The 14,716-nt window shown below is 39.2% G+C and overlaps 2 protein-coding genes across 2 annotated transcripts in view; both read right to left on the bottom strand.

Moving 5' to 3' along the window:
* The window catches only part of DDX4 (DEAD-box helicase 4), a 107,154-nt gene that overhangs the window by 13,333 nt on the left and 79,105 nt on the right, over positions 1-14,716 (bottom strand). The gene's annotated exons all lie outside the window — the stretch shown is intronic.
* Positions 1-14,716, bottom strand: part of IL31RA (interleukin 31 receptor A) — a 238,220-nt gene that overhangs the window by 196,248 nt on the left and 27,256 nt on the right. The window contains exons 11-16 of the mRNA XM_080372935.1: positions 14,458-14,559; positions 12,820-12,966; positions 10,103-10,243; positions 8,667-8,760; positions 7,204-7,282; positions 138-6,392 (exon numbers count right to left, since the gene is read on the bottom strand). Of these exons, the coding sequence (XP_080229061.1) occupies positions 5,796-6,392; positions 7,204-7,282; positions 8,667-8,760; positions 10,103-10,243; positions 12,820-12,966; positions 14,458-14,559 (1,160 nt within the window). The 3' untranslated portion in view covers positions 138-5,795. The remainder of the gene's footprint in view (positions 1-137; positions 6,393-7,203; positions 7,283-8,666; positions 8,761-10,102; positions 10,244-12,819; positions 12,967-14,457; positions 14,560-14,716) is intronic.

The following is a 14,716-nucleotide window of genomic DNA, read 5'->3' as shown; positions in this document are numbered from 1 at the left end:
GGGGCCCAACCTGAACACAGGAGTCGAGGGGCGGCCTCACCAGTGCCCAGTGCAGGGGGATGTTCACTTCCCCAGTCCTGCTGGCCACACTGCTTCTGTCTGATACAAACCAGGATGCTGCTGGCCTCCTTGGCCACCTGGGCACACGGGGGGCTCATGCCCAGCTGGCCACCAACCAGCCCCCCCAGGCCCTTTCCCCCCAGGCAGTTCCCAGCCCCCTGCCCCCAGCCCGCAGCGCTGCGGGGGCTGGTGTGACCCACGGGCAGGACCCGGCACTGAGCCTGGTTGAACCTCACACAACTGGCCTGGGCCCATCGCTCCAGCCTGCCCAGACCCCTCTGCAGAGCCTCCTGCCCTCCCGCAGATCAACGCTCCCCCACAGCTGGGTGTCACCTGCAAACTCACTGAGGGGGCACTCGAACCGCTCATCCCGATCATTGATAAAGATATGAAACAGAGCTGGCCCCATACTGAGCCCTGGGGAACACCACGTGTTACTGGCTGCCAACTCACTTTAACTCCACTCACCACCACTCTTTGGGCTCAGCCGTCCAGCCACTTTCTTTCACCCAGCACAGAGCACACCCATCCGGGCCATGAGCAGCGTTTCTCCAGGAGAATGCTGTGGGAGACCATGTCAAGGGCTTTACGAAGGTCCAGGTACACAACATCCACAGCTTTTCTCTCATCCCCTAGGGGGGTCACCTTGTCATAGAAGGAGATCAGGTTGGTCCAGCAGGACTTGCCTTTTACAAACCCATGCTGGCTGGGCCTGATCCCCTGGCTGTCCCACACATGCCACGTGATGGCACTCAGGATGATCTGCTCCATGACCTTCCCCAGCACCGAGGTCAGGCTGACAGGCCTGTAGTTCCCCAGATCCTCCTTCCTGCCCTTCTTGTAGGTGGGCGTCACACTGGCTGACCTCCAGTCCACTGGGAACCCCTTGGTTAGCCAGGACTGTTGGTAAATGATGGAGAGCAGCTTGGTGAGCTCTACTGCCAGCTCCCTCAGTACCCTTGGATGGACCCCATCCAGCTCCATAGACTCATGTGTGTCCAAGTGGTGCAGCAGGTCACTCATGGTTTACCCCTGGAATATGGGGTCTTCATTCTGCTTCCCATTCCTGTCCCCCAGCTCAGGGGGCTGGGTACCCTAAGAACAACTGGTCTTACAATTAAAGACTGTGGCCAAGAAAGCATTATGTACCTCAGATTTTTCCTCACCCTTTGTGGCAATGTTTCCCCCCACATCCAAAAGACTGAGATTCTCCTTGGCCCTCCTTTTGTTGCCAAGGTATCTGTAGAAACATCTTCTGTTGTGTTTCACAGAAGTACCCAGACTAAGTTCTGGTGAGCTTTGACCCTTCTAGTTTCCTCCCTGCATAATCTCATGACAACCTTACTCTGCTCCTGAATTGCCGCCTTCTGTAAAGGAATTATAGAGGACTGTATGAAAAGTTTATTTGTAAAAAGGTTATGATGATTGTTAAATACCTAAAGGTATGAAATGTTAAAAAGGAAAAGAAAAAAAAGAAAAGAAAAAAAAAAGGGGGGGATTGTAGAGGAATGAAGCTGGGTTAATTAACATTGGTAATACACAGCTGTGGGCTGGCTTCAGGGGCGGTGGGTCGGCTGATGTAGACCAGGTGCAGCTGTGGCTGGTTCTGTTAAGGGGTTGGGCAGCCAAGGAAGAGACAAGGCAGAAGCAGAGAGAAGAGAGAGAACACATGCCCAGGATGAGGAGAGACTAGGAGAAGGCAGCAGAGGGACTGGCATGAGGAGTATGTTGGTATGAGATGGTAAAAGACCTTGTTGCAGCCCGCTAGTTTGGAGAGTGCTGTGACATCCTTCCAAAGTTCCTAAACTCTCCTTTTTTTTTTTCCTGAGTTCCAGTCAAAGCTCTCTGTTTAGCCAGACTGCTCTTCTTGCCCACCAGCCCTTCTTTTGACACATGGGGACAGCCCTGCTGTGCCTTTAAGACTTCCTTCTTGAAGAATGTCCAGCTTTCCTTTGTCCATCTTGCGGTATTAAACTTCAGAGCAACATAAAACCATGAGGCCTATGGCATCACCGTGCAAAACTGGTAAAAAGGAATTGTAGCAGGACTGCTGAAAGGACTGCAAAGGTGACACGAACCCATTTGCTGAGCAATAGAAGCTGCAAATTGCCCACACGCACACACAGACTGTGCTCAGACTAGGGTTCCGTTGCATACCTGCATTTACCTTTGCTACACAAGATACGAACTCAGACTAGCGATGCAACTCTTCTGAGTAAGTTCTCACTCATGAACAGAAGTTGAAACATCTATCTTGGTAAGTCATCAACTATGTCAAATAGAAAGATATATTTATAATAAATCAGTCTTTCAGGAATAGAAAAAGACAACATATTATCTGTAATGAAATACACATTGTGGCAAGATACACGCTAAACAGCACCAGCTAGGTCAGACCCCTTGCCAGTCCATCTACAGTCACCGTTCAGCAGCAATCGCATCACCTCTGGGGGAGCATGCACTGACCAAGTGAGCGCTAACTGGAGGAAGACAGCTTCCTGCTTTTCACTGCATTAACCACTAACGTACTTTACACCCACTATTTGGGCAATTGTAAAGGGCATGAACAACACAAAAAGTTCATAGGTTATGCAGCATGGAAAATTTGCTAGTTATTAGTTTACTCTTTTATACCAAACTTTGTGAGAATCCTGCTTGAAGAATTCAAAATTCTGGGAAGTTAAAGGTAAACTCAGGTAACAAAAGACCGAACATTTAATTTAGCTAAAAACATGGTAAACGAAAAACACAACCTACCGATAATTTGCAGAGCATAAGCCTTAAGGTCAGAAAGGACTTATTTGTATGATACACTGAAGAATGACAACTGAGAAGATGCATGGGTATCTTCTTGAAATTATGCCACAAGCTGATCTCTATTAAACCTTGCAAAGACCCATATGGCTGTGAGATTACTTTTTCTGCATTTTAAGCAGGAGTAGAAATGGGCATTTTTCAGATTAGTGATGGTGAAATGAAATGAAATCTAGGAAAACCACTCTCTAGGAATAATGACACCAGGTGTTCTATTAAAAATGTACCAAAAATGTTATTGTAATGTCCAACCTGCCATTGCCACTTGACATTATGAAAGTGGAATAACTGCCCAAATACCCAGTCTATTTGTGGATCCCCCTCAAAACAGGATCACATTCCTGAATTAACTTATCTAAAATGTCTAAATGGTGTATTAGGTATAAACTGACAAACACTTTTCTATGTGCTCTCAGTTTTATTTTTTTCCATGGTTCACAGCATTAGTTTGAAAGACAAATTTTAAGGAGATCAGAAAGACTGTAACTCTGAATACAAAACAAACCAAGTCCAAGAAGCTGGCATTCCACAGCACAGGCAAAAGGCAGCCCTAATTTCTGAGATGTACTGAGCTGACTTCTTGCATTACAATTTTTCAGAGAAAATAATGGGCAAGGAAATCAGGAGTGAGCAAAGAAAAGCAGAATAGCAATAGAGAAGGAAATACAATGAGATGGAAAAGCAGGTTGTAACTTACCCTTCAGAACCTAAGAGATGTTTCAGGGAGAACCTACCCAATCCACCCAGAAAGAACCTCCCCTTTCTAATGATCCCTCTAAAGGCTGCAGTATTTTTTTCACTTTTCTCAACCGTGCAACTCAGAATACGCAGCTTTCATATGGCTGCTAAACAATTCCTAGACAGGCCCCAAAACATCTCTGTTTCTGTTTATTTTTAAATCTTGTGATATTAAAACAAATACCAAGATTTATGGGGAAAAAAACCTGCTGTGACTAGTCAGTGACTTCTGAACCCTAGGAAACAGCAGTATAGCCGCGGGTGAGAAGTCTGGAAGCCAGTGAAGCAGCAGGAGCACTGACCCAACCAAAGCTGTGTCCCATGTTCTTTTCAGAACCTGGCTTACCTAAGTAAGTGAGGCCTTCTAAGAGGAAACACACATACATTTTGGGTTATAGCACTGTGGCTGGGAAAGTGATCCAACAAACTTGGGGGGGGGGGGGGGGGGGGGGGGGGGCGGGGGCGCAGGGGAGGGGAAGCTGGTGGTGGTGGAAATGCAGAAATGAGTGTTGCTGTACAAGGAACTTCTGCAGAAATTTTCTCATCCTCTCTTGGGAACTAAATAAACATTGCTATAAATAAAAGCAGCTTGCAAACTATAAATGAAAACCCTAAATGCAAACTTTGCCCCATCTTCCCCAACACAATGCAAGTAATAGCCAGTACACCCAGGGTAAGGCTCAGCCTCCTCACTCATGCTGGACAATGTATTTTCCATTCTCCCACTCCTCTTCCTGCACAGAAAGGAAAGGCTTTCCATTCCTATTCACATTTGTCTCTCCTTTTTCTATCCCCATGACTCCTGTATCTTTGTCACCCCTAAAGAAGTCTGTCTTTATGTGCAAACAAGCCTGATGATGTCAAGCTTTTAAATACTGTGAAAATAGTTTCAAGACTTAAAATGACTGTGCGCCACGTGTCATACTGAACAACCCCTTGTAATGCATTTTATGTAGAGCTGACTCTCTGTCTCCATTTTTTTTAGTCTGTCATTTAACAGAGTAAATATTTCAGTAAGAATTTTATAGTAATAGCCTATTTCCTGCTGAAAAAAAAAAAAACTAGTATGATGGATGGTTTCCTGCTTAATCGCTGCTGTACAAAATGCAAACTACAAGTAGTTTCTATGACTAGAAATCTAGAAATCTCTAATCCTAAATCAGTTACCACGAATATGTGGGGATGTTTTGTAGACTTAGTGTTTTTTCAACACCTCCCAGAAAAATAATTTCCTAAATAAAACCTCAGTGCTTACTCCAACACAAGATACTGTATTTAGTCAAATATTTTTTTTCAGTTCAAACTACCAAAACCTCAACTGGGAAACACAGTTTTAAACTGGGAGAAATTAGAAGCAAAGGGACAAGAAGATAAGATATCCAGTAAGTAAACAGTTTTAAAGAGCAGCACACAAACAGGAAACACAAAAGCAGCACAAAATGCAGAGCTTGATTAAAAACACAAGAGAAAGGGAAGGAAGCAACAAAGCCAGCATAAGCTTATGTCTTCCAAAATGCAGATAAGTCAATAGCATACACATAACAAATATCCTCTCATTAAAGACAGAGAAGCCATAAGCCAAACCATTGATTCAAGAGTCAGTATGCAAAAAGACAATTACTGAAATCTACCAAGTATTTGTGAAACAGGAAGAACACTATACACAAAACCAGATACAAAACAATTGAGGGAAATAAGAACAGGAAAGCAGTTCTACTCCATGTAACTCAAGGAAGGATTCAGCAGATCCTGGCTCTGTTCAAGTCAGTCCACATTTCCCCAGCAGAGCTTAGCAATGGGAACTGGTTGCCGGAGAAGAAATCCATGAGCTGCTGGCACTGCTGCACACTCCCGCAGTACAGATCAGTTTGAAGCAGACTGATGTGGCAGAATTCAGAAGACACACAAAAAGCTACTTCTTTTGCCTCACTACTGGCACAACTATCTGGTAAAAAAAAACAAAAAAAAACCCAAACCACCACAATCCCAAACAACATCCACCCCACACTGAAAGTGAACCCTGACACTATAAACTGCAAAAAAACACTTCACAGCTGATCAAATGAAGGGATCGTTTTCATCCAAATTAACTGGGATCAGCCAGGTCAGAACACACAAATGCACGAACAGCAGTGCCAAGATACACCCTGCAAGGGGACTTTGCTGAGGAAATTTTTCACACCCTAATGAGCCGTGGCCAGCCCGAACATGTCCAGTGTTATGTAGGGTTGTCCTGTGACATTTTGTTGAAAAGGAGGTAAGACAGTTGACTGGCTCTGGGGTTCATTCTTACTGTGTTCTGGTAAGCTCTCAGAAATAATAAATTCCCTTGTTTTCACAGAATTTTTCAGGTATGGATTGAAGAGCACTTTTTCACCGAAATCTTCCAGCTTTAAAACTTCATTAACATTTTCTTCATTTTTAATTGAACTCTGTTGAGATTCACATAAATCATCTTCCAGCGTTTCTATGGGTAGTAATTCCTTCGCTGGTATCAAAGCTGAACGCATTTGACTTCTGATATCCTGATCAGTAATTATGTAAGACATGGATGGTGAAAAACATTTAGCCACTTCATTTTCTTCACTATACAGTATCTTGTTATCTCTATTAATCATGCCTTTGGTATTAATATCAGTACATGCAGAAACATGGTTTTCACAATTCATTAGTAGTGATTCTTCCTGACTTTCTTCAGGAAAACAATGTTCTAAAACACTTACATCTTCAAAGTCTATGGTTTTAGCCTCAGATGTCACTGCCTTCAAAAATGAATTATTCTGTCAGTACAAAGAGATAAACTGGAAAGTTATATAGGGATACACAACATATTTGATTTTTTTTAAATATATAAAATATTGCCATTCAAGCTCTGCTTGACTCAATTTAAAAAGTGAATTAATAAAAAGAGTTCATATGCATTTCAGTTGGGATGCAGTTGTATGAATGAACACTAAAAATGACAATGTTATTCTGTCCATTTGTTAAACACTTTCATATTAAGTTTTCTGTGTTTAATAAACTGAGGAGTTTTAATGAAGGCTCAGAATCAGGCTTTGCCTGTTTACATCTTTTTCACTCTAACCAGCCATTTTTGAGACAAAAGTTTAAATACTACTTTCCAGAGATTACACTTGCTATGTAACCTGATCAACTCTGTTCAAATAAACATCAGAACTTTAATAAGGAACAAATATACAACAACAACAAAGAGATGTTAGTACAAGAATATACTGAATCTTATATGTTGCGCTACATTTTTTCTGGAGAAGGGAGGATATATCCAGATGTGGGTATCTGATTCAGTAGACTCAACCTGAGCAAATTTAATTGACTTTATTTAATAAACCATGTCCACCAATCACTTTGTAACTTCAAAACATTTCTTATAATTATGTAAGAATTAAATTAATATACTTTATAAAGATGCATCTTTTCTATTAGTTTGAAACACAACAAAGTGCATTTCAGAGCACCTAAACAGAAGAATGAAACTCAGTGGGTTTTTTATTTAGTCATAAAATGACAATCAGAGAAGAACTTCTCTCCATCTGATCCCTTCTTTAATATATATACAATTGCAATTATTACCATAGATGCATTAAGAGGCCATTCCACTGCAATGCTCTCTGCAGGATTGGGTACATCTGGCCAGCAAACCTTTTTAAACCTATCATTGAGAAAGGAATTTTAGTCAAATGATGGAAGAAACAGCTCATTAAAAATAAAATTATCAGATCTCCAAATAGCCCAAATACTGCTAAAATACAAACTTCCACAAAGGAAAATAAGCCCAAATGAGGCTGTATACAAAACCTGTTGTGATTACATTTCAGGGTGGCTCTTAAGCCACTTCAGCTAAACTTTGCTCTAGTTAAGTGTCCCTAGCACTACACCACACTACAGCTATGCAGAGTTCCTATGTTGTCAGCAGATAAATGATGCTGACACTGCAGTTTATAACTACCCAAGGGAGCAGCAGACAGGAAACAAAATTAATCACTCATTGATACTGGGTGTATATGTAAGGGAATGAAAAGTGGGCCACAGCTTCACCTTTTAAATTGCAATTTATCTACACAAGAACATAAACACTCAATTACATCTCAAAGTATTCTCCAGAATCAAAATATACTTTCTTACTATTATGCAAGTTCAGAATACACACCACAGATGAAGATGTAAAAGAGCTGGAAATTATACTTACTACTTCAGCTGTACTGACTACCTGATGCATTGCATGACAATAATCGTGATTCTAATAGCTTAGAATATCCCAAGATATTTAAGATTTTTAACCTTCTTAAGCTTCAACCAGACAACCCAGTAACTTTTCATGCTGATGAAAAGCATATGTTATAACCCTAAAAATCTTCACAATCATCTTTGGGATGTTATAGCATCCCCAGGCTCTGAGGGAACAATTTAGAATCTGACAGGGGACATCTGAGACATCAAAGAAAAGGATTATGAATTGCATATATATGGACCTATACTCAAGGATCAAGCACCCAAATGCTTTCACATAATGTAATTTTTAGTCTCTTCATGACTTCTTTATAGCTCAAGGGAAGAGTCACAAACTAATGGAAGAAACGTTAACATAGCTAAGATAAGCACTAGAGGTTGTGCGAAATGTGTTCTAGTGGTGTACCAGCAGATATATTAAAGAGTACCTGGGAAACTGTATTTTTGGTGTTATCAACTTTTCAGCAACTGACCTAAAGTATGTTTCACTTGTTTGACCATGGAACTGCAAATGGCATGTAGTGTTCTCCATAAACTGATTTTTGTGATGTGTAAATCTGTTTCTCCTGTTTCTTCTGGTCTGATTTACTGAACTTTCTAAAATTAGTATTTATTTTGGACTATAGCACATGAGCTGCAGTTACAAGATAAACTGTATGCTTAGTTAATTGTTACTCCAGTTACTCCAGTTGCTTAATTTGTTTTGGAAACCAATAAAAGCATTTATAAGACATATAAAAAATTGCCTTCTACAAGTTAAAATTAACTGACTGCATTCAGTTCTAGAAGGTAGAAAAAATACTCACGCATGTTTTTTCAAAATGCATGTTATCCAAAGACCTAACAGAAACAACATACTTAATCCAACGGGTAGAGCAATGAAAATAATGTCTTCTTTATCTTTAGAGGGGGGAAAAAAAACAACACAGATGTTTATGATTGCTTCATGTATTCCCTTAAGATAAGTAATTTTCAACATCCGAGTCATCTAATTAGCTCAATTTTAAAGAGCTCTGTCAAAACTAGACACAATTACCAGAATACTGTATGGTACTCATTGTACAATGTGTCAAAAGATGAGTATTTTGAGTCCAACAAGACAGTGTCAATGAATCAGAAGAGCATCTCCTAATAAGACTGCTCAGGAACAGATGTATTGCACTTTAAAATTTCCTTTAAATAGAATCAAACAGTAATTCAGATTGGAGGTGACATCTGTAGGTCACCTTGTCCAACTTTGAAATTAGAATCGGGTTGCTTAGGTTATACCTAGGATGCCACCTAGGATGAAGAGTCTACCACCTCTCTGGGCACATGTTGTTTTAGAGTCAACTAAAACTGCCAGACAGTGCCACTGCTATCTGTTAACTATGAAATAAATACTAAAGGCAATGCAGGATATAAGTTTTAAATACACAAAAAATACAGTTTCTCGACCAAAACAGTGCACAGATTTCTGAACTAGCTTCCAAGTACCGACCAGAGCTAAGTACTGACAGCAGTACAGACCAGACACCAGCATAGTCTAACCTACCTTGCGTTTGACTAGCAAATTGGCAGATTAATATAAACTAGCAACCAAAAAATAAAGTAGGTTTGAGTCCCGCAACAAGTTTAAGGATAGCTTTATGCACTTCTTTATATTTCAGTTTGGCCACCTATGACAATTCATGTTTTGAAAGCATTTCTACTTCCAGAAGCAGAAATGAGGAAGTGTCTGAACTTCTGAGCCACAGCCCTGACTCCAAGCTCCTCAGTAAAATCTGGCTAATACAAATTGTAAGAAATAGGAAAAGATATTTCCCCCACAGGCTGGCCACAACCTGTACATTCATTTATTGATTAAGCTTACATAGCAGAAGAGATGCAAGGCAACACACAGCTATTCTCAGTCTAGCATCTCTGATGGAAATAACTGCTTTTTAATAAACTGCTAGGCATCCATCCCATAATTGATAGCATACAAACTCCCACATGATGCTCCCACAAACACTCATAGTATTCCACAACTTTATTGACAGCAAAATAACGATTTTAGGTTCTGAGTTCCAATCTTGAGGTTTTGTTATGTGAGATGATCAATGAAATTGAGTTAAATTCAGCTACTGTTGGTAATTCTTCCTTCTTTTGTTTAACACTAATTTAAAAAAAAAAATAACAAAAGCCAACAAAAATGCCCTATATTTCTATACTCCCAAACCTGTTTTTAAAATAACAGTAACTAACCTGGAATATTACTTACCGAATTTCAAAGTCTTGAAGGTTTTTGGCTCTCCAGTTGTTCCACCAGCATTGTTGCTCGCCATGATATAGACAGTATATTGTGTATTAGCCTGTAAGGACTTCAGTCTGTATTGCAGAACATCAGCATTCACTGTTTCATCTTTTCAGAAGATTTGTGTCAATAAACACACAAAAACCTGTTATACCAGGGAACTGTAGACATATTCAGCATCTTTTACAATGATAGATCACAAAGTATTTTAAAGAAAAGTTGAAATACAAAGTGACCTTATCAGCCTTTTGAGAGAGAAAAATTACCAGACAATGTTTATCAATGCTATTTAAAAGTTTAGGACAAAAAAATAAACCAATATGTACTTACTTTTAAAAATAGATAGACTTTTTTTGTTGATGTTAAAGATAGGTGAATTATTACCTCCTATAGTTTATTTTACCATTAAAGACAGTGCTTTGAGAATTTTATTTCTTTGAGAGCTTAATTTCTTCAGAAATTAAGAATTTAAAATAGTTTCTGCAGCTTGTGAAATTTAACTGTATTTCTACTACACGCAGTTAGACACTGATCATCCAAAACGATAAAATTTATCAGCACTGGAATATTACCACAATAAATTCAGAGGAAAGCCAAAATCAACAGGAATTTTTTTGTCCAACTTTCAAAATGCTTTTCTGAATAGAACTCAGTATTTCCAATACCGTCTCCGTTACTGGAATTACTATGGTGTTCTTCACTTTAAGTTTTTTTTAAGCAGGTCATATACCATAACATTCTATGTCTACAAACTATTAAAAGCATGTTCATAGGCTAATCACTAAAACATTTTCTGTTGCATAAAGTCAAAGCCAACTCATATCATCCTTCAGTTCAGTCAAGAAACACTCAGGAAAAAGATATGCTGCAATAGCAGGGAAACTAAGCAGTTTCTCTTAAACCTAGGAGGGGAAAGTGAAGTTTTAGAATTAAAAGCACATCAGTGAAGTCACCTTGGCATAAACTTCATGTTCTATTCTTAACAAAAAGATGTGAAATCAGAGGAGCCTCAAAAAGCATCAGTATGGTAGGGTTTTAGCAAATAAGTTTAAGACCCTTGAGTTGTTATTTAAGATGTAATTTCCTAAAGAAACTAATCTGAACCCCTAAAATGGGCACACTCTGCTTTACCTTAGAAGTAATAGGAGACACATGTCTTCATAACGTTTGACTGCGTACCTTGAGGATGACCCCACACAAAGCAGACAGCCTTAAACCACAATGGCAGGAAAAATCGCAGGTAGAGGACTGAATCCAACAGAAATAATCAGCTTCCTCTTTCTATTTTAAAAACGACCAAGAATACTCTTGTTCTGGCTATCCAGATATCCAGAAGCAACTGAAGACATCATAAGATTTGTACGTTTGAGATCTTTTTAAAAAAGTATTATGCTAGCTGTGTGCTAATGGTGATGTCTAAACAAGAGAGGAAAAATAACCATTTCTAAAGCACTGAATGATCCAACAGCATTCTTCATAAACCATACAAGAACAACAAATTTAGGTCACCAAAACACTTCTCATAAAAGCTTCTACTAAGATTTAGGCTAGAGAAGTTCTGAATAGATATGATTATACTGACACCTTGTATGGATACTACTCTTGAGGCAGGAGATTAAGAATACTCTCAAAAAGTTATGCTATCAGCCTCCAGAGCAGAAAAGAAGTATCAGCACAGAAAACCAAACACATTAAAAAAATAATCTAAAAAACTATGTCCAAAGAAACTATTTCTTGGCAGCTTTTCTTGGCACCTTATTTTAGCTCCTTGACTATGATTTGCTGGTTTGCTTTTATTCTTAAAATGACTGTGAAGACATTTTTACCAGAAAACTTCCACCATACTGTTCCAGAAGCTGAGGGCTTGGGAAAGACATCCTTCCAAGGACATGCATGGAATTCACAGGTTCAATGAACCCTCACGAGATTCATATTCATGAACTTGCACAGGATCTATGACTCTACAATATATTTCATCTCCACTTTAGTTCCTCTACTTCCGTCATGACTTCCTCCATTGGTTTCAGAGGTATGTCACAATGGAGAACATATTTGAAGATAGAAGGAGACCAGTATGTAAGTAAAAGTGGAAAACAGCAAGTGTCTGATAAATACTACTCTCTAATCTGGCATAATCCTGCAAATTTTTTTTACTGTTAATGGGGAACAATCTGCAAAAAAGGCTCTCAATATATTATTTTCCATCCTGGTCTAGAAAGGGAAGAGGAATGATAATGCTGCTATAGACGGACTAGATTATCACCTGGAGATCCATCAGACTTGCCTTTGAGAAGCAGAAAGGATGATATGGTTGGCAGTATGGCTATACTACCACAGGCAGTACAATACTAATAGTAAAAAAGATTGAGAGCAAGCAGTGCTGTACAAAATAAGTTCAGAACAAAGAAATTGAGCAAGAATACATGTGTAATATTAAAGCAGGGAGTATTCACTAGAATACCCCATCATTTCAATTAGAAAAAATTAATCTTTAAGCAAGCCACATTTTAGAACCTGTGTTTTCAGACACATTTATACCATACAATACATCATATGATCTCCTGTCTGAAGACAGTTATCTTCATAGTTATTAGCAAAGTGTGCTAATAACCACAAAAATAACTCTCTTCAGACAGCAGACTGTCATACCCTGTTGAAAGCATTGATGTTTAACATGTACTTACTCAATTCTTTTCCACCTTCAGGTTTATAAAATATTGTATAGTTACTGATAAATCCATTTCTTTTATCCTTTGAAATCTCCTTCCATTTTACTGTAACTTCATTTTTCCCTGGAATGTCTGTGTCAGCCACAGGTCCTTCTGATGGCTCTACACAGAAGAATCATAAATTAAAAAAAAATAGTAAAATAGTCTAAGTGCTGCAATGTTAGCCATCTGTGTCACTTAACACATACCAGTAACATTAGGGGCAACAAGTATGTGTCATCTTAGTGCTCCAATATAGCCCTCAACTTTTCTCACCCTCTTTAATGCGTGATTTCTTCTGATAATACTTCCCCTCATGTATTCTGGTATTTACATAGCTCTCAACATCACCGCATCCGAATATGCCAAGATCCTTAAAAGGCTCTATACCCTCACAGCCCCACAGGGATCAAGAGGTAAAGCATCCGTATGCACTCCTGGGGGAACTGGGGCGCAAGCTGGCGGTGTTCGCAGGAAGTCTCTGGCTGAGCTGAGGTTCAGCTGAGGCCTCCAGCACCCCCAGCCTTTGCCCATCACATCAGATGTCTTTCTGCTTACACAACACAACCACACATGCACTGCTCGTAACTGTGAAGCAAGAGTTCTCCATGCTTCAGTTTTAACACATCTCTTCCTTCCCGTTCTCTGACAACTTCTAGCACTGTCACAACTCCCTACAATAGGAAAGCATTCAAAACAAAGTTCTAATTGTCCTAGTATTAATCAAACAAAATACTCCGTCACCTCCTCCTTGTAATTAATGCTGTTTCGTAGTGCATTGTACTACGCGTGTGTGCACACATACATCGACTTACACACACAGAGACACAAACTGGCATTTTTACCTGAAATCTTAAATACCAGTAAACAACATTCTTAGAGCTGGCTGTATAGATCACTGAATTCACATTAAACTTCTACAGATAAAGAACCCTTCCTCCCTAGCCTTCCTACCCTCCCCACTCAAAACACTATGCCATCCACAGCTTCTATCCAACCACAAACATGATGGCTTCTTAACATTTTTTAAGTGCAGGACTGCAAGTATTTTGTTACATTATAAAATTTAAAAAAAGCAGGCTTTTGAAACCATCCATTTTATTCTGTGAGGAGAATTTCTCCATATCTTATGACTGATAAATGCAGTCCAGCATTAATATGTTTACGTATTGTATTTCTATTTTTTTATATATTAAATATATTCATTAAAATAACTACATATCTAGATGAGCTGTAACATTTAAAAGATAGACAGTTTAAAAAAGTTTCATGTTTGTAGCTATATGCTTTCCAAGTGCTCTGTATACAGTATGTAAGCCGTACAACAAAGGAGTGGATTCAAGCAGCAATGTACCTGTATCACAAGATACAAATCTTCTTCACTGAACAATGCAGTAGCTGATCTATGAACAGAAATCAGGAAGCCCGAATCCTCTGCTGTTGGTTCTTCTGGGTTTGGTTTTTGGTTTTTTGGGGGTTTTTTTTGGGGTGGGGGTGGCATCTACATTCTACATCTCTCGTCCAGTAATGCCAGTACCAAATTTCTCAAACATAATACACCCTGAGACAGACTACAACAAACCTTCCACAACATTACTAGTTTAAAATACGTACTTTTTTCTTGGACATAAGTTTGTATGGAACATGGAGCTGCTACTTTATCTCCATAGGAAGGATACACCAAGATGTTATAGCATATAAATGGCTTAAAGTTTTCTGCAAAGGAAAAAAAAAATATTTACATACAATTCTCTATGTGATACTAGTACAACGAAAGCAGAATAAATCACAGTGCAGTTCTAAATATACTGCCACAGACCTCTATTTTCTTCAACATTTTAGCAAGCACAATATATACCTACTGCTTATTACT

This window comes from Falco punctatus (assembly GCF_963210335.1).
Source record: "Falco punctatus genome assembly, chromosome: Z".
In the NCBI taxonomy this organism is placed as follows: Eukaryota; Metazoa; Chordata; class Aves; order Falconiformes; family Falconidae; genus Falco; species Falco punctatus.
Note: the sequence above shows the minus strand (reverse complement) of the source record. Positions and strands in the feature narration are given on the sequence as shown.